Source organism: Carcharhinus amblyrhynchos, chromosome 23, assembly GCF_965287045.1.
Source record: "Carcharhinus amblyrhynchos chromosome 23, sCarAmb.v2.hapA, whole genome shotgun sequence".
Taxonomy (NCBI): domain Eukaryota; kingdom Metazoa; phylum Chordata; class Chondrichthyes; order Carcharhiniformes; family Carcharhinidae; genus Carcharhinus; species Carcharhinus amblyrhynchos.
The window spans coordinates 22,143,095-22,167,291 of NC_137346.1; the positions used below are offsets into that span (position 1 = coordinate 22,143,095).

Sequence of the window (24,197 nt, forward strand, 5' to 3'; positions counted from 1 at the left end):
ATATCCCTCCATAACCATAGTATATTACATCCCCAAAGATCCCAAGAATATTATCATATTTGCAGGCATTTTCCAAAGAAGGACTTCCTGTTTTAAGAAAACTTTTCTACTTAAAGTACGGTATAAATTCTAAGTCAAGCAAATATCTTACAAGTATCTGCAAGAAAAAAATCTTAGCCTGAATTGCTAACATAGAAAAATAAATTGATTTTAAGACTGACTTTTGCGTTTTCTCTTTTTTGTGATCGGGTCGGAACCTCCAGAACCTTCACTGGCTCCATCGTCGTCATCATCATCATCATCATCCTCCTCCTCCTCTTCCTCATCATCTTCTTCTACATCATCATTAATGAAGTCCTTTAAATTTCCCTGCTCATCCTGGTCATCTGCATTTTCATCCTCCTCCTCTTCCTCCTCTGTTGGGATAAATACAAAAATTAGTGTCTGGAAATTGAGTTTAAATTTCTATCTCCTAAATCTGGAGCTAGAAATATATCAAACACAATACATCAAACAAAGTAGGAGTTTAGCACGATGAGCTCTTCTTCTGCCGGCTTTCCATAACATGGAAAGGAGATTTCCTCCTGCACGTGGACATTTTCTCCTATCTTTAAGATTCCTCTTCCATTTTAAACACAGCAGCTCCCCACCCCATCAGTCTTCTCACTGGCAATGGCATTAGCTGTGTCAGGTACTCCACTTGCTTCCCTCTCACTGAGCTTGCAGCACTCCATCCACACATGTAACTGATAAGGACGGGGCTGTTGTATGGCAGGCGCACCTCCCTGTTCTGGAGGCTGAGAGGCATCACTTAGGTCAAAACCAACTTTTGTTCGGTGATCTTCTTTCTCCTGCATCACCCGCTCTGCTCGGCCTTAACCTCATTTTATCCTAACCTCACTTCTACCATCTCCCTAAGAATCATAACAGGCCTACCTCAGTGTTATCCACTGTTTCACATCCTATACTTCCAGCATCTGTAATATTTTGCATTTAGAATTACTAAAATACTGATTTGTTTTTACTTTGATAATAGCACACTATTGAAGCTAAACTAAATGCATGTAAGGGCAGCTAGTGAACAATCTTAGCCTGTGAATCAGCGCATTAAACTGACAGTGATTGCCTCTGACATCAGTGTGATATTAGACTGAATCTAGCATCATGGAACCTAGCAGAATTGGAGTCAGTGGGCAAAACTGTCCATTGGTTGGAGTCACGCTTAGCACAAAGGAAGTCTTTTTGCAATTGTTGGAGGTTAATCATCTCCATTTGCAGCACATTGCTGTAGGAATTCCTCAAGTTTGTATCCTAGGTCTAACCATCGTCAGCTGCTTCCTCAATGACCTTCACTCTATTCTAAGGTCAGGATCACGTTAACAATTGTGCAAATGTATAGCACCACTTACAACTCCTCAGTTACTGAAATGGACCATGTCCATATGTAACAAGACCTGAACAACATTCAGGCTTGGGCTGATAACTGGCAGCTAAGAGAGAATCTAACCATCTCCCCGAGACATTCAAGGCAGTATCATTTCTGAGTTCCCCAGTATCAACATCCTGTGGGTTAACCATCGACCAAAAATTGGGCTAGCCTTATAAATACTGTGGATACAGTAGCAGGCCAGAAGCTGGGAACTTGAGTAACTTACCTCTCGATCCCCAAAGCCTGTCTAAGACCTAAGTCAGGAGTGTGATGGAATGCTCTCCATTTGCCTGGTTAGTGCAGTCCCAAAGTCAAGAAGCTTGTCACCATCCAAGACGAAGCAGTCTCCCTGACTGGCACCCTATTCACCACCTTTAACATTCACATCCTCCACCACCGATACACAGAAGCGGAATTGTGCACCATCTACAAGATGCACTGCAGGAACTCACCAATGGCTCTTTCAGGAGCACCTTCTGAATCCACAACCTCTACCACCTAAAAGGACAAAGATAGTAGGTGCATTGGAACACCACCATCTGGAAGTTCCCATCCCAACTTGAAAATATACTGCCATTCGCCGTTCCTTCCCTTACACTGGGTCAGAATCCAGGAACTCCCTCCCTACAGCACTATGGTGTAGGTTTACCTACACCAAATGGATTTTAATGGTACATGGTCGTTCACCATCACCTTATCAAGGGCAATCAGGGATGGGCAATAAATACAGGCCTAGCCAGCGATGCCCACATCTGTAAAAGAATCAAAGAAAAATTCAATACTTCAAATGGGGTTTTTGACGGTGGATCTCTAGAAGTCTGTAGACAAACGCTAATATTTACTGAGTATTTTGCATCCTTTTTCATAAGAGTACAAAATATCTACAGTTTACAGGGACATAAACTGTGAAAGGGAAGATTTGATTCAAGTAAAATAATGGAGAAACACTACTGCACATTACACAATAATGCACATCTGCTAAGTGCTCCTCCCTTTATGACTACACATTTGAATTTCTGTAACATTCTAAGCTCAGTTAGAGGTTAACTAGCTTTATTAATATTCTAAGAGTTAATCATGCTATTGGCAAAAAATTCCTGTAGATTCAAATGAATTTTTTAAAAAGTAAATAACAGTACAGTACAATTTTTGAAATCCGGTACTATATTTATTATTGCAAGATCTAAAATAATTAATTTTTGCATCTATAAAAACGTCACATTCGAAAACAAGCTCTAGATGAAAGATTTTACATGCTTACAAATCTTATCTGGCATTGCTCATGACAAGTCGTTGGGTATAATGTTTGCGATTCACCAAGGGTTCATTGACAGCACCTCAAAGGACAAGGGCAGCAGACACTTGGAATGCCACTACCAGCAAGCTTTCAAGTTGTACACTATCCTGACTTGGAAATATGTTGTCGTTCCTTCATCGTTAGTAGCAACTCTTGGAGCTTCCTACCTAATATCACCATGGAGTATCTTTAACATATGAACTACAGCAGCTCAAAGAAAGTTTACCATCATCTTCTCAAGGGCACGTATACAGAGACATTACACGCTGTTCTCAGCAGAAATGCCCATATTCCATGAATGAATAAAAAAAGACTGTACTCTGTAATGCTCAACATATTATTGTTATGGTACAGCAAAATCTTTTCCAAATTGCATCATATGTAATCATTACTAAATATAGCTACAGATGAGGGATTAATTGTTGTTTGCCATGCACCAGGAACTTTACAAATGCTGAGATAAGGTTTGAAAAATAGTCTACTGTCAGGTACAGTAACCTAGCAACTGCATTTCTGGAGAGGGATTGAAAGGTTTAACTTTAAGTAAGGAGACCACAGGGGCAAAGGGATCTAATCTAGGGATACAGGTGTGCAAATCACAGAATAGTGATGTAGGTTAATAAGGCCATAAAAAAGCAAATAAAATAACTGTTCGATTCTGGAGGAAAGGGATTGAAGAGAAATTATAGCAAACTTGTATGGAAGCTAGGTTAGACCATTACCCCATATCGTGCACCGTCTGGTCTCCACGTTAAAAAAGCTGCTGGATTACGTGCAAAAAAAAGATTTACAAGGATACTGAAACCTCAGAGATTCTACCTAGTGGGAAAGATTGAACAGGCTGGGACTCTTCTCTCCTGAAAAGGTTAGACTGAAAATGGCCTGACAAAAGTATTTTTTAAATTATAAAGGGTTGATAGGGTAGATGGTAGAGAAATGATTCCACTTGTGGGGAAGATCCCAACTAGGGACCATAAACATAGGAAAGTTGCTAACAAAGCCAACAAGGAACTCAGGAACAACAGTGTTTATACAGCAAGTGAAACTTGCGACTCTAAGGAATATTTGAGCTGAACAGCATAAATATATTTAAGGGAAAGCTAGACAAAGGCAATTATTTGAAGGATAAAGAAAGACTTGGGTTAGGCTGATGGGGTTAGATGAGTAGGAGGATGGAAAGAAAGCTCATACAGAACGCAAGCATGAATCTGTTCTGTCTAATGGTCTGTACCTTGCTTTACATCCTAAATACAAATCCGATGATTTAAGGCTGGATATCAGAAAAGTGATTGCAAAAGCTAACTGGTTATCACAAACACTGAAATGCTTTATTGGTGTTGTGGGACAAATGCTACTCAGAGTCCAGAGGTGTTTAAAGCCAGGGAATCTTTATTTCAAGCACGCAGGGGAATGCTTCAGTGAACTGCGTTATCTCAAAGCTTGTAACGAAGATTTTCTAAACTGGCCCTTTGGCCCAACTTGTCCATGCCACCCAGTTTTTAACCATTAAGCTACTCGCATTGCCTCATATCCCTCTATACCCACCTTATCCGTATAACTGCCTAAATGCTTTTTAAAAGCATTTAGACTCTACCACCACCTCTGGCAGCTCATTCCAGACACTCACCACCCTCTGTGTGAAGAAATTGTCCCTCTGGACCCTTTTGTTTCTCTCCCCTCTCACCTTATACCTATGCCCTTTAGTTTTAGGCACTCTTTCTCAAGAGCACATGAACAGAGACATTACACACTGCCCTCAGCAGAAATGCCCATATCCCAGAAATGAATAATAAAATGACTGATGCCAGACTCTAACTTGGCACCATCAGCAATTAAACAAACCAATGTTTTAAGTTACAAAGTTTTGAGATTTTGAGCCAAAGATTGCAATTTGAATACACCTTGGTAAACACATGGGACTTTTAATTGGAATATGAGAGAATGGAGTAATTTTGAAACCACTGATTGAGTTGGACTGATCTTGGGTTGGAAATTTCTTTATGGTTTGGCTCTTGACAAAGTTTGAAAGGGATTTTTTTACAAAGGTTTTGAAACAACTAACATTAATGTAAAATGCTAGGAGTTTCTGTGCTGAATTAAAAAAAAGTAACAGTTTGTTCCCAAAATAAAGACATTTGAAGAAGTTTGGCATCAATCCAATTTGCGAGTTAAAAAACCTGCTAAAAATTTAAATTAATGACATTTCTTTACTGACTATTTCTTTCAAATTTGTTAAGTAGCCAATATTGAAATTTGAAAATTGTTTTGAAGGAGAGAAACTGTAAACTCAAGAGCACTTGGGCGAGAAACACTGAAGGGTTTTGAAACAGTGCAATTGAATCTAAAATTTGGCCAAAGCTGAAGAAAAACTAACAAGAGAATTTAATAAAGCAAGCCTAAAACGGAATTTGGTTTTTGATTGGGGAGATCTAGAAATTACATAAAATGAGGCAATTCCATGCCAGGTTTTCTCCACCCTTTTTGGCCAACAATATGCAGCAGAGTTAAATCCTTTTGTCTGACATCTCCTTCATTTTGAATTCATCACAATCATTGGATTACATTTTTAGATTTTAAGTTTCTTAATATAAAGATATGGAATAGATACAATGGATTATGTTTTCTGAGAACAAGTGATGAACAGAGGTTTTCCAACTCTAGGTGAACTAAAGAAGTTTGAGAATTAAAGCACAACATAAAGGTTTTGCCCTTCAGAGACAAAGAACAAAGAACAACGCAGCACGGGAAACAGGCCCTTCGGCCCAACGAGCCCACGCCGCCGTCCCATTGTCTCAGTGACCTATTCATGATTTTAGTCTACGCCTAATGTGCGAGGATCAGGGAGGTCCAATATAGGGACAATTTGTTACCCAATCAATCAGCCTAAAAGCGCATCTTTGGGATGTGGGAGGAAACCGGAGCACCCGGAGGAAACCCACGCAACCACGGGGAGAACGCGCAAACTCCCACAGACACAGGCCCAAATCCATGTGTCCGCACAGCAACAGAGATAGTCTCTGAGCTGTCATGTTGCCCTCGAGATGGTCCAGTTTAAGCACACTAACGACATGAAGCAATAGGCAACTCCCGAAGCAACATCCAAGAGCAGCCCACTACAACCTGCCGCATGCATGCCCCTTGCTGGTCAACAAGGTGGACTTAAATGCCTGTGGAGACAAAAAATTCATTATTAAACAGGCAAAGACTGTAACATCCCTGAGGCAAAAACGGAATCCCAAGCCTACAATGTTTAGTAAGGCCTGCTATATCCCCCTATATGTAGACCGCTCATGTGGCTGTCTAAGTGACTCTTAAACAACCCTAGCGTGCCTGCTTCCACCACCTTACTCGGCAATGCATTCCACACCCCCACTACCCTTTGCGTGAAAAACTGCCCTCTAATATTTGTCTTATACCTAGCCCCCCTCACCCTAAGCCCGTGACCCCTCGTTCTATCCATTTCTAATAGCGGAAAAAGCTTACCACCATTTACTCTATCTATCCCCTTCATAATCTTATAAACCTCTATTAGATCCCCCCTCAGCCGATGTCTCTCAAGGGAAAACAGCCCAAGTTCGTTCAATCTTTCCTCGTAAGACAGCCCTTCCATACCAGGCAGCATCCTGGTAAATCTCCTCTGCACTCTCTCCAGGATCTCTACATCCTTCCGGTAGTACGGCGACCAGAACTGGACGCAGTACTCCAAGTGAGGCCTAACCAACATTCTATACAACTGCAACATCAGACTCCTACTCTTATATTCTATACCCCTTCCTATGAAGGCTAACATACCATACGCTTTCCTCATCACATTCTGCACCTGCACCGACACCTTCAGGGACTTGTGCACTTGCACCCCCAGGTCTCTCTGCGTATCTATACTCCGGATAGTTCTACCTTTTATCGTATAACTCCCCTCCACATTATTCCGGCCAAAGTGCATCACCTCGCATTTCTCCGGATTAAATTCCATTTGCCATCTATCTGCCCAATCTACCAGCCTGTCTATGTCCTGTTGCATTGCCAGGCACTGCTCCTCAGTACCCGCCAATCCAACCATCTTAGTGTCATCAACAAATTTGCTGATCACACCACTTACCCCCTCTTCCAAGTCATTAATATATACTACAAATAGAAGAGGTCCTAGTACCGAGCCCTGCGGCACACCACTGGTGACAGACCTCCAATTGGAAAAGGAGCCTTCCACTACTACCCGCTGTCTCCTCCTCCCAAGCCAGTTCTCCACCCATCTACATACCTGGCCTTGTATCCCATGAGCCTTCACCTTTTCTATCAGCCTACCATGAGGGACCTTGTCAAACGCCTTACTGAAATCCATATAGACGACATCAACGGCTTGTCCTTCGTCAACCGTTTTTGTCACCTCTTCAAAAATTCCACTAGATTCGTAAGGCACGACCTCCCTGTAACGAAGCCATGCTGCGTATCCCTGATCAGATTGCAGCGCTCCAGATGTTCATACATCCTATCCTTGAGGATCCTCTCCATTAGCTTGCCTATAACTGAAGTCAAGCTCACCGGCCTATAATTCCCTGGGTTATCCCTCTGACCCTTTTTAAACAACAGTACTACATTTGCAATCCGCCAATCCTCTGGGACCTCACCTGTGTCCAAAGAAGAGACAAAGATTTGCGTCAGAGGCCCAGCAATTTCATCCCTCACCTCCCTTAGCAGCCTGGGATAGATGCCATCAGGCCCCGGAGATTTATCCGTCTTTATACTGTCTAAAAGTCCCAACACCTCTTCCCTCGTGATGACTATTTCCCTCAACGGATCCTCAAACTCCTCAAGCACAGCACCAGACATCAGGCCCCTCTCCTGCATGAATACCGACGCAAAGTATTCATTCAAGATCTCCCCCATTCCCCCAGGCTCCAAGCATAGGTCCCCTCCTCTGTCCCTGAGAGGACCAATCTTCCCTCTAACCATCCTTTTGTTTCTAACATAGGAGTAAAATGCCTTAGGATTTTCCTTAATCCTACCCGCCAAAGCCATTTCGTGGCCCCTTTTTGCCTTTCTGATGCCCCTTTTAAGTTCTCTCCTACATTCTCTGTATTCTTCTAACGCTATCTCTGTCCTCAAATGCGTAGATCTAATGTACGCCTCCCTCTTCCTCCTGACCAGGTCCTCAATATCCCTAGTTACCCACGGCTCTCTAATCCTACCCTTCCCATCCTTCCTCTTGACCGGCACGTCTTTCCTGCAAAGATTTTAGTTTTCCCTTGAGAGACTCCCACATACCCAGCGTCGACCTGCCATCAAACAGCTTACCCCAGTCCGTATCTTTAAGATCCTGCCTAATCCGGTTGTATCTAGCCCTCCCCCAGTTTAACACCCTCCCCTTAGGACAGGCTTCATCTTTATCCATTAATAGCTTAAACCAGACAGAGTTGTGGTCACTGTTAGCCACATGCTCTCCTACTTCAACGTCAACCACCTGCCCAGGCTCATTCCCCAGAACCAAGTCCAGTATAGCCCCCTCTCTGGTCGGGCTATCCACATACTGCTCCAGGGATCCTTCCATTACACACTGTACAAATTCCTCCCCGTCAGCACCCTCTGATCTCGGCACCTTCCAATCTACCCCGGGGAGATTGAAATCTCCCACTACCACCACCCTATTCTTCCTGCACTTATCTAGAATGTCCCTGCTTATCCCTTCTTCCACAGCCCTCGGGCTGTTGGGCGGTCTGTAGTACACACCCAACATAGTAACATCTCCCTTCCTATTCCTCAACTCCACCCATAGCGACTCGATTCCTATATCCTCTATACCTCCCTCCCTCTGCACTGCTATGATGCAATCCTTAACTAACAACACCACTCCCCCACCTCTCAGCGACCCACCCCTATCACGCCTGAAGCACTTATACCCAGGACCTTGCCTTAACAATTCAGACTGTTTGTTATCAATTTGTTACCTTTCAAGACAACCTGCCTGAGAATGCGAGGTCTGATATAAAACACTGACCAATTATCAGACTTTTCTAAACTACCGTTTAAAGCCGACAAGCCTTGGCATAATTGTTTCTGACACTGGATGAAATAACGTGACGTGAGTTGCTATTTCAAGCACGAGCTTCAATTTCAAGTATTCAAAGTGAAATTTACTTGACAGTTAAGGGCATAAACAAATTCAAATTTTCAGAATAAAGGTGAATGGGGAAACAGTCCTGTTGGTTGCTTGGCAACAAAAGAAAAAAATATTTTTGGAACGAAAATTTAACCTTGTCAATCCAATAATACTGTTTTTTGAATTTGTGGTACTTTTAAAATCATTAAAGTTAGAAACAATCTAGTGGGTTATTTTTAGGAAAATATAATGTTTAAGGGAAAGAACAAATGAACAAAACATGTTAATGTCTGGAGTCAAACAGAAATATCCGATTTCTGTTTCAAAGGTATTACAAAAACACTATTCTGGACTGTAAAGTTTCTTCAGGGCTCATGAACAAGGTAAGGTGGCTAATTTTAGCGTGTGTAAAATGGTATGAGGAATTGATTGAGGATAGGAGATAAGAGTTAGGGAAAAAGAACATGGTGTCAAATAGGAATTGGAATGATTCATATTGGACGTAGTTGAATGGAATATTTCAATCTGGTGTTAATATACATTCTAATGAAAGGACAGTGTAAATGGGACCAATAAGGTAAGAGCTTTCTCTTGGAGACATCTGACTCTTTGCCCACAATCTTTTGAAGGGAATTGAATTTGACAATCTGGCCACCATCTGAGAACTGGGACTGTATGGGGAAATAAGCAAAGATCTGAGAGAGAAAACCCCTTTGATGCTTTGAGCTGATTACTGGAAAGTCAGGAAGAATAATACAATGGTGAACCCTTCAAGACGGTAGAAAAAGTGGAAGAAGTTGTTCATTGGCAGAATACGAAGCACGATCCCTATAGACCTGATAGATCTTCCACAATTGCAAAATAACAATTTCTGGGAGAGGACAGAGAGATTATCACCAAGGAAGCTTTTCAGCCAAAGCTCCAGGGAACAATCTAACAGATCATGAAATTGTAAAGTAACTAATATGCAAGAGTACATGGTGCAGCTGAACTGAATAACAGGTCCCAGACTTGGTCAGCTACTTGAAAACAGTGTGACATGGAATGGTTAACATGGCCTGAAGAAATAAAAAAAATTAAATTATCAAGGCACTGACACATACTTCATAAAAAAATCTGACAGTGAAGTAATGTTAAGGTGAAAGGAATTTTGGGTTGTGACAATTGAAGGTTAGGAAAAATAATAATTATCCACAAGATGGATACAGGTAGAGAAAGCTGAAGTATTTTTAAAATCCATACATAATTTGTTTTAATTACACATACTTATATAATAGCTCAGAAAGTAACAATGTTCCTTTAAAAGAATAAGGAACATCACTGTCTGAGGTGGTGTATGCAAAGAGTGGTTGGTGAGGGGATTCCCTGAAGATGGATTCTGACCAACTCCAAGGCATGAAAGAGGAAGTAACAGTAACAAGATACTGCTGAAAGGGAGAGACAGGGAACCAAGTTTAAACCACCTAGGCTTTATCTAGTACAGGACAGAATAATGAATGATAGAGGTAGTGCCTTCTAAACCAAGACTGACATCCTGCTGGACAGGCCCCGCACAGTCCTGATGGCACGTGTATGTTTGGGAATGCTCAAGGGAAGTAGACGGAAACATCGGTCTCAGGTTAAACTTTATTACTCATATTCTATTTCTCCAACAGGGCAGCCAACAGCAGATCTCTTAACTTGTTTAATTTCAGAGCACCCTTCTGGTAACCATGGTAGCATGGCAGATGCCCACTGTGCACATCAACACAATCACCTGCTTTCATCTTGGTCAGTTTGCACAGCTGCCTAGAGGTGGTAGGGGAGCGTGGATAAAGAAACCCAACTTCTGTTATCAGATAAGATCACCAAATTCACACACAACCCAAACAGTTGTGGTACTCATGGGAACTGCTTGGATAAGACAAAAAAAAAATTGCACACGCAAACTGCACTGACCCAGCATGACACTCTGCTTAAGGGATCCAGACTGCAACACAATAGCAAGCATGGGCAATTCCAAGGGATGATATCTCTCATCCAAGGATTGAAGGATAACGTTGTCAAGACTATGCACCAACATTATATATCAATTAAAATGTATTGATGTAGAATGTTTGAATTTAACAACATGTAGCTAGTTTTGGAAATTGATTCAACCAGTGCTGCCTCCAGGGGACAGTATGATTAGAATTGGGAATCAGAAAATATTGTACAATGTTACCACGGTCACATTAGAAGTAACTAAAACATGAGTTGAAGAATGCCAATCTTTAAACAAAATTGCGGCAATCATTCAGAAGCAGCTGCTTGGTTAGGGCACAAGTTACAACAGTGATTATAATATTCATATACTCCTGGAGTGAGAAGTCTTAAGGGTAGATGGAAATTAAGTATATATGGAGAAATGGGAGGACTTTTCGGCTGTACTAATTCAATCTTGAATTCATGGCAATTTTTGGTTTTAATGATTCTGCCTCACGAGTGGCACAAGAATATGCAAGAGGCTGTGAATTTGCTACATAATTTATGTGTTTTAAATCATAGAGCTGCAAGAAAAGGGTTACTAAAGAGAGTATCGTAACTGGGAGAGGCCATAATAAAGTCAACTGATTCCCAGTCCAAAGGATGGACCTGTGGTGTACTGGCCTAAGGTCTAATTGCTAATGCAGAATTAGATATTGAAGATATTAAGCTTCGTCTGTACCCTGGCATACATGGGGAAATCAGTAGTTTGAGTTTAATTGATCTGAAGCAATGAAGAAGAGAGCTACTGGTAATATAACTGGCAAGTGATGGGAAATGTAATGCTTACCAATTTTTACTCTCAATGCCATGAAGTACTAAAAGTGTAAAGTTGAATCCCTTAGGGGTGGTTGCAGAAGGATTAGTGTGTAGAAAGGAATCAGATGGACATATGATATAAAAGGGTGTGACAGCATGCTGCTCATGACCACAATACTGTATCAGATCACATTATATACTGTGTATGTACAGCATTTTAAGATCAATAGATAGCGATTTCTCGGTGATAGTCACAGTAAAGCCCTTGAATTCAGCCTTTTGGTCGGTTCAGGCATTTCTAACCCAGTGGTGCTTCCCAACTGCTGAGAATAATTATCTCTATGAAGGATTGGCTGCAGAAACAACATTATATTCTACTTTCAGGTTTCTGACCCATTCTCTCTGGGAGATTTCCAGTTGGCAGGGAGAACTCTCAAGGATATGGTTTTCATCCTTTGGTGAAATGACACACCAAGAAAAGCTGCTCAAGAAGCAGTTAAAAGAACTTAGAAAATATCAGGTACAACAGGTTAGTGTGAAGAGGCCAGTGCAAGTACATTTAGTCAAAGGCCAGGGTTTTAAGGGACTCTGCTAGTCCCAGCGCTGTGGCTAGTTGGCATGCAATATAACTATAGGGCAGCATGGTGACACAATGGTTAGCATTGCTGCCTCACAGCACAAGTTCAATTCTCGGCTTGGGTCACTGTGTGGAGTTTGCATGTTCTCCCCATGTTTGCATGGGTTTCCTCTGGATGCTCTGGTTTCCTCCCACAATCAAACACGTGCTGGTTAGGAGCACAGGCCATGTTAATTTTCCCTCAGTGTACCCAAACAAATGCCGGAGTGTGGCGACTTGGGGATTTTCACAGTAATTTCATTGCAGTATTAATGTAAGCCTACTTGTGACATTTATAAATACATTTAAACTTAATTAGTAGAACTGAGGTGAAATAGCTGCTGTTTTCACTTCAGTACTCATCCTGATCATCAGCATTTGTTGTTAACAAAAAGTGATACCATGTTCACACTGTGCAGCGTTAACGATATCAAGTGGTGATAACGCTGCAAGCTGTGAACATGGTAATGATATCAAATGGCATATATCTCAGTTGTTGCCTCAGGTATCTAAATAAAACTAGGGACTTGATGCCCTGAGGAGTCCAATAGGATCCTTGGGCAACCCTGTGGCTGAGGTTCCAGTCAGATGAGTTGTGACAAACTGGGCCAGGTGTACTCTGACCAGGCCAATAGGAGGTACTAATGTGGCAAAGAAAACGTTATACAAGTCATAAAGCGAGTTATAGTCATGAAAATTCCCTGTCTTTTTACACCATAATCCTTAGCTTACATATCTGCTGTTGTTTTTCCTGTGTGTGTACACAGAAGAATTCACTGTGGCTGATAAGCCTAAGCAATTATGTATTTTTTCTAGCCTGCCTGCCTGTGAGACAAAGATAGCACGTTTACAAGGGACACATGAAGGCCAGGAGCAGACAAAACACACTCAGGCATATAGTTAGTTGAAGCTGCATTGAAGCATATAAACGTATGTCATTGTAACAGTCTTTTGAGATGCTTCAAGTTGCTGATGCATTCCTCTGCATGTTTGTAATAAAGATTCCCTAACTTTAACTTAGTCCAGACTCCAAGTCACATTTGTCTCTCAACAATTAGAACATAAGAACATAAGAAATAGGAGCAGGAGTAGGCCATCTAGCCCTTCGAGCCTGCCCTGCCATTCAATAAGATCATGGCTGATCTGTCGTGGCTCAGTTCCACATTCCCGCCCTCTCCCCATAACCCTTAATCCCCTCGCTTATCAAAAACCCATCAACCTGCATCTTAAAAAATATTTAGCGAGGTAGCCTCCACCACTTCAACGGGCAGAGAATTCCAGAGATTCACCAACCTTTGAGTGAAGAAGTTCCCCCTCAACTCCGTTTTAAACCGTCCCCCCCTTTATCTTGAGGCTGTGCCCCCTAGTCCTACTGTCCTTTCTGAGCAGGAAGCGTCTCTCCACCTCTATCCTATCCATCCCATTCATCATCTTATACATCTCAATGAGATCTCCCCTCGTTCTTCTAAACTCTAACGAGTACAAGCCTAATTTATTCAGCCTCTCCTCATAGCTCAACCCCCTCAACTCCGGCATCAGCCTAGTAAACCTCCTCTGCACTCCCTCCAAGGCCAAAATATCCTTGCGTAAGTGCGGCGACCAAAACTGCACACAGTACTCCAGCTGCGGCCTCACCAATGCCCTATACAGCTGCAGCAAGACCTCCCTACTTTTATATTCAATCCCCCTCGCTATGAAGGCCAGCATCCCATTAGCCTTCCTGACCACCTGCTGCACCTGCAGGCTGGGTTTTTGTGACTCATGCACGCTCCAGATAGGAAACTGCAAACCAGTCACCATATGTGACTGGAACAGTAGTATTGTAGTTCTGTAATCCTAAATTAATGCCCTGGAGAGTTCAAACCCCACCATGACAACTGGGGAATTTGAGTTAGTCAAATCTAGAATAAAGAATTAGTCTCAATAGTGTCTTCTGTGAAATTACTGGAATGTCGTAAAAACCCACCTTGGTTCACCAATGTCCTTCAGGAAAGTAAATCTACTGTCCTATTAAATCTGCCCTACATTTGACTCCAGACCCACAGCAATATGGCTGACTCTTAACTGACCTAGAGGCTGACTCTTTGAAATGACCTAGAAAGCCACTTATTGTATCAAACTACTGTAAAAAGGTTGAAGATTAAAACCAGATACACCACCAAGATACATGTAGCCCAGTGGACATTCTAAATTGTTCCCCTGACATTTGGGGAACTGTGCCAAAATTGAGAGCGCCGTCCCACATACTAGTCAACCAATAGATTGATTTAATCAAAGAATCATATCTCTCAGCCGATGTTTCAGAATTTTTCATTATCCCCGGATATGTCCTGATTTGGTGGAAGATTCTTAGAGCCGACAGCATTCCACTGAAGATTGTCAATCTTGTTGGGAAGGTCTATGAGCATTTCAGGTGTAGTATCATCCTCGGCAATACATTGAGTGGTATGAATAGAAGTCTGGAGTGCAACAGGCTGCACCCTCTCTCCTATTCTAATCACCATTGACTGGGTCATATCAAACATTAGGCCACCGCAGGAGAATTCAGTGGACCTCTTTTTATACTTGGTGGATCTCGATTTTGTTGATGATTTAGCTGCCATCTCTTCCAAGATACATCCAACTTCCAGAGAAGTCTGACAGACTTAGCATTTATGCAAAACAGGCTGACCTTCATATCAACAAGCAGAGAACAGAAGTCACAAGCATAAAACACCAGCAGCACCTCCAATTACCATTGATGGATAAGCACCAGAGTATGTTGAGGACTTCACTTACCTCAGGAGCTTTATCAGCAATGACAAGGGTGTTAAGGAGGATATCAAGGCCCAGCTGAATAAAGCATTTAGCACACACAGAACTATCTGGAAGTCCAAACTGCGTAGTCTTAAGACCAAAATCATACTATACAACAGTAACATAAAGTCAGTCCTGCTGTTTGGATCTGAACTCTGGAGGGTAGTGAAGACTGGCAATGGGCAAGGTCAACATCTTTCATAATTGATGTCTACGTAACACCTGTAACATCTACTGGCCAAATAAAATTTCCAATGAGGACGTGTACAAGAAGACAGATTGCTACAGCACTGTCCTTGAGATCAAAAAGGTTTGGCCACATGCCAAATGTTCCAAGAGCAAACACCAAAGGTTGCATTAAGATGCACGCTAGCTTGAAAATGTAAATGGGTTAGGCCAAAAACAACACCTTAGGAGTATGGTGACTGAACTGGAAGAGAAGGGGGCTTTTATGGGGTAAGGCACAAGCCAAGCTACAGCACAAAACAGGACCAGATGGAGGAAAGTTATTGAGGCCTGATGTCCCATCCAGGGCAAGGAGGATAACTAACTAAATATCCTGATCCACTGGAAGGACAGACTCACCATAGATGGTGGCACAGTAACACACAGTCAAGAGTGGCAACACTGGGAGTCCAGAGAAAAATCTCTGAAGTTTCATGGCCAAACATTGGCAAAAAGCCTTTTTTAAATTCATTCATGACAAATGGGTGTCACTGGCTGGCCAACATTTATTGCCCATCCCTAACTGTCCTTTTTCAGAGGGCAGTTAAGAGTCAATCACATTACTGTGGCTCTGAAGCCACACGCAGGCCAGATCAGGTAAGGACACCTTCCCTCAAGTGATAAATTAACACTCTATGTTGAGAAACCCTAGAAAGAGTCATTGTGGGTGCCAAGAATGCAATGTGTTCTGAACAAGGGACTTCAATTTCTATCAACAAAACTGGCTTGGGGCACCAATAGTACCAAGCCGGGTGAGTTCGGAACACACATCTGCCAGACTGGGCTTATTACAGGAAGCAAGAGACCCAAAACAAGGGAAATATCTACTTTACATCATCATCACCAGTCTGGCCATCAGATTCATCCATTTTGGACAGAATTGATAGGAGGACTGACTACCTTACTATCCTTGTGGAGATTAAATCCAGCCTTCACACTGAGAATACTCACCATTGTGTTGCATGCCATAACCACTTTGCTAAATGGGACAGATGCAGAGTGGCTCAAAACTGGGCAATTAATGAGGCACAGTGGGTCATCAGCATCATCAGAATTGCAATCCAATACAATTTGCAACCTAATGGCCTGGCATATCCCTCACTCCAGCAATATGCTAAGGTCAGGGAATCAACCCTGGTTCAATGAGGAGGGCATTCCAGGAACAGCAGCACTAAACATGAGATACCAACCTAATGAACTCCGTGCATGTTAAACAGTGGAAGCAATATGTGATAGACAGAACTAAGCAATACAACAATCAACAGATCAGATCAAACCTCTGCAATCCTGCCAGAAGCTGTCACAAATGATGGTGGACAATTAAACTAACAAGAGAAACATCCTCAATGATGGCAGAACACAACATAGTGGTGAAATAACATGCCTGAAGTATTTGCAAGCATCTTCAGCCAAGTCTGTCAAGTGGATGATCCATTTTGATTTCTCCTAAACTCCCCAGCTTCACAGAAGCCAGTCTTCTTCTAATTCAACTCACTCAGGAAACAGCTCAGCACACTGAATGCAGCAAAGGCTATGAGCTCCTAATAACATCTGAATATAGTGAAGACTTGGGTTCCAGAGCTAGTTGCAGAGTTGTTCCAGAACAATTTCTACATCTAGTCAAGAATGTAGAAAATTGCTCAGGCACATTGTTTCCAGAAAACCAACCCAGCCAATTACTGTCAACAGTTTACTCTCAAAGAGATGGAAGACTCCAACAGGGCCACTATTCAACACTTACTTACCACCTACAACTGATATGCTCTCTGATATTCAGTTTGGGTTCTGCCAAGGCAACTTGGCATCTGACCTCATTACAGCCTCAGTCCAGATATGGAGAAAATAACTAAATGGAAGCGGTGAGGTGAAAGTGATTCCTTGTTACAGGACTGTCATTTGTTTTGCAACTTCTGAAATCATGCCATCGTGGTGATCTCCTGCCCACAGCTGGCTTCATCATTTGTATCAAACATTAGCTCGAGCTTCCCACTTTTCCCTGATGTTGACGGCATTCCTTGAATCTGAGTTTTGGGTGTGCTATTGGTCTCCTGGTGTGGACTACCTCTCTATATAGTTCATCCTTAGGGATATGGGCATCTTCCATTCTGTGCACACGTCCGAGTGTAGTTTCCTTTGCCTGATTAATGCTAACATGAGTGGCATCTTTGTCCTAGAAAGGGCTGTTTCAATGATATCAGGTGAAATCAGTTACATCATAGACACCAGAGATGGAAGTTATTGAGCATTTGCTCTTGGTGGATATTAGCTGTTCAAGCTTTTCTCCCATACAACAAAGCATGTGTTGAACTCTTTGTCAAGGTGCAGGTTTCCTGTCACTGTAGATCCAAATGCAGTAGAACTTGTTGACTGTTTCCAGTGGTGTTGTTGAGTCTGATGACAGGTGGAGACAAAGCACTCTGTCCCATAACTAGTTTTCTTGACACAGCTGGTGATGGAGAACATGACGCAAGCATGGGATAGATGCTCACGAACCTTCGGAGCTGGTCGTGTCTGGGAAACAAGTGTAGCATCAGAGAGGATCTCTGATCAGGAACATGTCTTACTTTTGTCTTGACTATCAGTCCGGACAGATTGAGGAGTTTCCCATCAAATTGCACGTGAAGGTAGATTCCTTCCTTGTCAGCAGGGACAGCATAGGTCAACAGGACAGAGAAAAAAAATACCAAAGGTGTGGGTTAAGACGCCACTCTGTTCTCACTCCACTCAATCCCCAAAACATCGGAGGTGCAGCCGTAGTTACAGTGTTGCACGTTATCATGGAAAAACTGCACGAGACTGTGAAACGTGAGAAGCACCTGATTTTCCCTGGTATTGAGGATAGGCCTGTCCTGCTCAGAATGTTAAATACTATTGGTTTGCATACAAGTAGAATCTTTGTTGCTCTCTGTACTTTGCTTTAAGCTGATATGGGGAGAAGGTTATTTCTACTGTGGAGTTGCACACTCTGAAGCCACACTGTACTTCCAGGCAAATTCTCTTGGCTAGGCAATGTAGCCTTATTGGAACGACTCTGGAAAAGGATTGTTCTGATATAACATGTTTGCATTGCACATATCCTGTGGGACAGAGTCTTCACTCTAGCAGAGGTGGAAGGGGTTGTGAGGGAATGGTAGCAGATGGGGATTTCCATACGCGAGTAGCTTGGATGGTATTCTGTTCTTTCTAGGTGCTTTCCTTGCTGCTAGGGAGTCAATGGCCTTTACAAGCTTAGGTAACGAGGGTTTTGCATCAAACTCATAAATGACATGTATATAGAGAAAATTATCAAGCACGAGCAGAGAGACATTTTTCACATGAGCATAGCTCAGTGCAGTGCATTACTCAGCAGGTTATTTGCTTGTTCTGAACGTAAGCACCTTCTCAACTATGGATTTCAAAGGAGCAACTTTGGTGATGACGGTGTTAAGTGTTCTTTTGAATCCTTCGCATACAGTGAAAGTTACCATTGTCAATGGCAGTTTATATTTCTTCTCATGAATTAATCCAATACTTGAGCACAGTTCCTTGCTCCGTTCTGCATAACTACATTGGCTAGCATGAGGCTGTCACATGCTTTAGGGTTACAAGGCACGTTTTAAGCCAGGTGAATTCATTTCAATGAAAAGACACTTCTTTGAAGTGGATCTTGAAACAACCTTTGCCTATTTTTTGCTTTCCCAAATGTGATTACTGCACCTTCATAGATGATTGACTGCAGATATTTCCATGCTTCACCAACGTTATCAGAAGAGCCCCTCAGGCGGAGGGAACTACCTGGGAGCTGAAAACTTTAACAATTGGTGGCAGCTCTTTTGGACGGAATGCAGATGCTTGCACTTGTCTTCTTTTCCCATAGTTGCAACTTCACTGACAACCGATCAGTAATGCAACCTACAGTCGTGGATGCGAGGAACACTGAACAGATTGCATTTTATGGTGATTTTCAGGTCAAATTGGCATCTAGGGCTAAATCTTGGATGGTGCAATGACATCCTGTGCCAATGTCTGCCCTAGAAGGTGGTATAACACAAAGTTCATTCTGTGTACAAAGTCCTGGTTGCAGCTGTTCATTTTCATTCACCATGGCACACATGACCAAAGCATGTTTGCCATGAAAGTGCCAGATCCAATTCTTGTGCTGAAGATCTCCAGGAGAAATAACTTTGCTCCTTGTGGCAGACGTTCCAGATTACCTGTAATATTGCAGAAGTTATTTTTCTCTTCAGCACTGGCATACAAGGTTGGTGCATAAGCACAGATGGTTGTGACAAAACTTTGTGGATGAAAGCTTTCAGAAGTCACAACAGGCATCTCCATTGTCTCCAACAATCTTAGGCTGATGTATGGCACACACTTTTTGCCATTCAAGTGCCTAGAAATGACCATCTTAAATAAAAGAATATCTAACCATCTTCCCCTGACATTTAGCAGCATTGCCATTGCTGAATATGCCCCCATCAACATCCTAAGGGCTTACCATTGACCAAAAACTTAACTGGCCCAGTCACATAAATATGGCAACTACAAAAGCAAGGCAGTATGATTGGGAATTCACCTTCTGACTTTCTAAAGCTTCTACAAGGTTAGGTGTGTGATGAAACATTCTCAATTGCTTGCACGAATACAGATAAACAAGCTAAGTCCCGTGCAGGACAAAGTAGTCCTCCACCATCCCTTAATTGTTGCCCTATTCAACAGCTTAAATATTTAGTCTCCCCATTAGAAACACATCATAGCAGCAGCTGGACCATCTACACAATGCACTGCAGCAACTCACTAAGGTGCCTTTGATGACACCTTTCAAATCTGCAAACTCTACCACCTAGAATGGCAGCAAACACAGACACTGGACTGTCAGGTCATGCACTTTCCTGATTTGGAAAATACTTGGTGTTCCTTCACAATCGCTGGATCAAAATCCTGAAACTCCATCCCTAACACCACTTTGACAATGCTTACACCACAACGTCTGCAGCGATTCAAGTGGCAGCTCAATAGTACCTATTCATGGGCAATAAATACTTGCTTTGCTAGTGATGCACAAAAGCAGAGACCAAATGAAAAAAATAAACATCTAAGTGTCAATGGTAGCCTTCTTATCTCTCCGACTCGGGTTCAAACCCACTTCAGGATGACAGCAAACAATATATATTGAAGCACTGAAAGAGTGCTGCACCATCAGAATTGCCAAGTTTCAGATGCAATGCTAATCTAAGACCTGCGTACGTGTGGACATAAAAAATTCCAACACACTTTTCAAAAGAGAAAAATCAGGCAATTCTCTGTTTTCTGGCCAATATTCACCGTTAAGTTTGGGGCACCAAACCGCAGGAACTTGGATTTGAAAGCATTATAGCACAGATTCATCAAAATGATACCAAGGCTTAAAGTATTCATCCACAAGAACAGGTTGCATAAAATATTTTGTATTTGCTTGAGTTTGGAAGTTTAAAAAAGTAATACAATTAAGGCATTTATAATGATCAATTAATTAAATTAAGTAAATATAGAGGAACTATTTCCTCTGCTGGAAAATACAGGACAAGAGGGCATCATTTTACAATTAGAGTGAAGTGAAATTAGAAAGCTACTTCTGTACACAAAGCGGTGGAAAATCTACACCTTGCTCCCCTAAAAGGCTGCGGATTTTGGAACAAATAGAACTTTTCAAAAAAGATTTTTTCAACAGATTTTTAGAAAGGTATCGAGGAACATGAAAAAATTGCAAACAGAGTTGAGGGACATTTTAGCTGTGATCTAACTGAATGGTGGAAAGACTCAAGGGGATGAATAGTCAACCCCTGAGTGGGTCTGTCCAGATTACAACAACATCTATGTCCAGCATTTAAATTTCCTTTTCTCAATCTAAATAAAAAGTAAAAATGAATTTTGGAAAGTGGATTTCAGAATTGTCTGTTGTTTATGACCAGTATCAGGAATTACAATAAGCTGTACTTAGCTAGGACAAGTTCCAATTTTATTCCCGACATCCCGCAGAAAGCATGTTTCAAGGTTCTACCCACATCTTCAACTAATCCTTGGAGTCAGTAAGAACATCTACTTCTGTAGATGCCAGCATGAAAATGTTGACTTTTGCTACACTTATTAACTTACATCTGTTAGAATACTATGATTTCTAGAGTCAAAATGTTGTATGTTCAAATGGCACTAAGAGCTTATAACAGTCCTGGTCAGAAATACATCTTTTGATTGCAATGTTGAACTTAGGTCACAGGCTCTGTGTGTTTCCAGGTGGGCATAACAGACCTCAACAATCCACTGTTTCTATGACTAATCTCTATGACTGTCAGCCATTACCAAAAATAAACGATGGCTACACATTTGCTACTTGCATACCCAAATGCGTAAATTGTCTGGTAGTTATCTACACAACATCAGCATTTCAAATAATCAGCTGCATAGTACTTTGAGGCATCCAGAAGATTTGATAATATGTTTATGTGAATATATTTCTCTTGCGCAGTATCACAACATGGTTCTGTGCTTTCATTTTGCATTAATCAAACTCTAAACTTTCTTTACGTGAAAGAAATATTAAAATGAGATATCATCTTCCTATCATAGTGCATATTCCAGAAATAAGTTAATTGTGCACAATGGGGATATAAACCATATATGGTTCATGCTTACACTGCAGATATATCACATACCATCATCATCTTCCATGAACTTCTTGGGTACTGCTGTTCCTTCTTCATTATACTCTTCCTCAGACTCCTCAGCTTCACTCTCCACAAAGTCAGACATCTTTGCAAACCCTGCACAGTGAAAAGGAAGAAATATTTGAAGCAAAACTCAAAGTCTATGTCACACCAAAAGCAATATAACAAGTATAGAAAGAGGGTCTATTTATTTGACTTTTTTTTGGGGGGGGGGAAGAGAAGAGGAATGTTTATTTGAAACAGGTAACAAAAATGCATACAATAAAACATTTTATTAAGATGACAAAACGTGCATGTTTAGTGCAGGGAAAAGGTAGGAAAGCGTACATTTTCTGAGATTAAAAACACATAACGGAACTAACTTAATGTATATAAAAGATGTGGTTGACATTTAAAACAATGCTGGGGTTGTAGAATTGATAGGAGTGTGAACCTAAAGATCTGGGTAATCCTGTTACTAACTGTAAAGGGGGGAGGGGGAGAGGGCCAGTTCCAGAGTAAGCAGGGATCAGAGGGAGGGGTTTTTTTGGCGATGGTTGGCAGTTTTTTTTCCTGTGTGTGTGAGATGGGGATTTCGGGGCTGGCAGGATTTGCGGCCTAGTGCGGGTGTGGGAGCCTCCAACGCTGAAACCAGACCAGGTCAGCACGGCGGCGGTAGCCACAGTTCACACAAACAGCCGACCGTTTCAGAGAACATATAAAAAAGGGAAATAAATGGAGAGAGAAGGGAGAAAAGATCAGCACCTTGCTGAAGGTACCGAGAGAAAACGGCCCGATAATTTCCCCCGGACTGACTGAGCGATCCCAGCCCAGCACGGAAATACTTTAAAAATGGCCGCCCGTGTGCAACCCGCAAACCTCTCCGCGCCTTGTGCAACCCCTAAACCTTCCTCTTCCTGGCACCTCCAGCCCGCCGCCTCCAGTTCCGGGAGAGGAATCAACACCAGAGAGGTAAACATCCCAGCACCCAGGCATGTCCCCCCTCTCCCCTTCCAATCCTCATCCATTCTACCGTAGACAAGAGTGTGGCTGTTCCCCCTTTTGATGTGGAAATAACAGGCGTTGGACTGGAGTAAAGCACAGTAAGAAGTCTCACAACACCAGGTTTCAATCCAACAGATTTATTTGGTAGCAAATGCCACTAGCTTTCGGGGCTTTGCCCCTTCGTCACGTGAATGGGAGTTCTGATCACAAACAGAGCATATAAAGACCCACACTCAGTTTGCAGAATACTGATGAGAATGCGAGTCTTTACAGCTAATCAGGTCTTAAAGGTGCAGACACTCACATTGTCTGTTTGTGATCAGAACTCCCCACTCACCTGATGAAGGGGCAAAGCCCCGAAAGCTAGTAGCATTTACTACCAAATAAACCTATTGGACTTTAACCTGGTGTTGTGAGACTTCTTACCGTCTTCCCCCTTTTGCCAAACACAACTCTACACCTGGACAACAGCTCTGAAGAAGATTTTGGCAGGAGGGTCGGAAATGTTAATTTTTTCTCTCCGCAGATTGACTCAGTTTATTCAATATTTTCTGCTTATAATATTATTATTGAAGAGGCGATAAACATACTCCAGACATGCCTGGGTGGGATTTTATAGCCTTGCTCGTCCCAAAATCATAACATCCTGCCCGCGGTCAATGGACCTTCCCATTGCCCACTCCGATTCCTCTGGCAGGCGGGGCGGTAAAATTCTGGCTGTTAACTCTGTTTCTCCCTCCACAGAAGCTGCTAGATCTGCTGAGTTTAGCCAGCATTTACTATTTTTATATTATTACTGAAGAAGTCATTTTTAATCCAACTATTAACTCTGTTTCACTCTCTGTGGATGTTGCCTGACCAACGTTTTAAGTTTTCAAGTTATTTTTATTATTGTCACAAGTAGGCTTACATTAACATTGCAGTGAAGTTACAGTGAAAATCCCCTAGTTGCTACACTCCACCACCTGTTCAGTTACAGTGAGGGAGAATTTGTTAGCATGGCCAATGCACCTAACCAGCACATCTTTTGTAAAGTGGGAGGAAACTGAAGCCCCAGAGAAAACCCACGCAGACATGGGGAGAATGGGCAGACTCTGCACAGTGACTCAAGCCGCGAATCGAACCAGGTTCCTGGTGCTGTGAGGCAGCAGTGCTAACCACTGCGTCACCATGCATTTATCCAGCATTTTCTGACCCCAATTGCTGGCAGACTGTATATTTCTCACGATAATTGAGTGGCCAATAGGTTAATCTCAAGGGGATAAAATCAAATCTCTGTAATGAAGAAATTATCCAAACTCTTAAATTAC

At 42.1% G+C, this 24,197-nt stretch overlaps 1 protein-coding gene across 1 annotated transcript in view; it reads right to left on the reverse strand.

Moving 5' to 3' along the window:
* supt6h (SPT6 homolog, histone chaperone and transcription elongation factor) overlaps positions 1–22,715 on the reverse strand; it is a 77,835-nt gene extending 55,120 nt beyond the window's left edge. The window contains exons 1-3 of the mRNA XM_080210898.1: positions 22,648–22,715; positions 21,892–21,999; positions 222–416 (exon numbers count right to left, since the gene is read on the reverse strand). Of these exons, the coding sequence (XP_080067024.1) occupies positions 222–416; positions 21,892–21,988 (292 nt within the window). The 5' untranslated portion in view covers positions 21,989–21,999; positions 22,648–22,715. The remainder of the gene's footprint in view (positions 1–221; positions 417–21,891; positions 22,000–22,647) is intronic.
* Between the last annotated feature and the right edge of the window lie 1,482 nt (positions 22,716–24,197).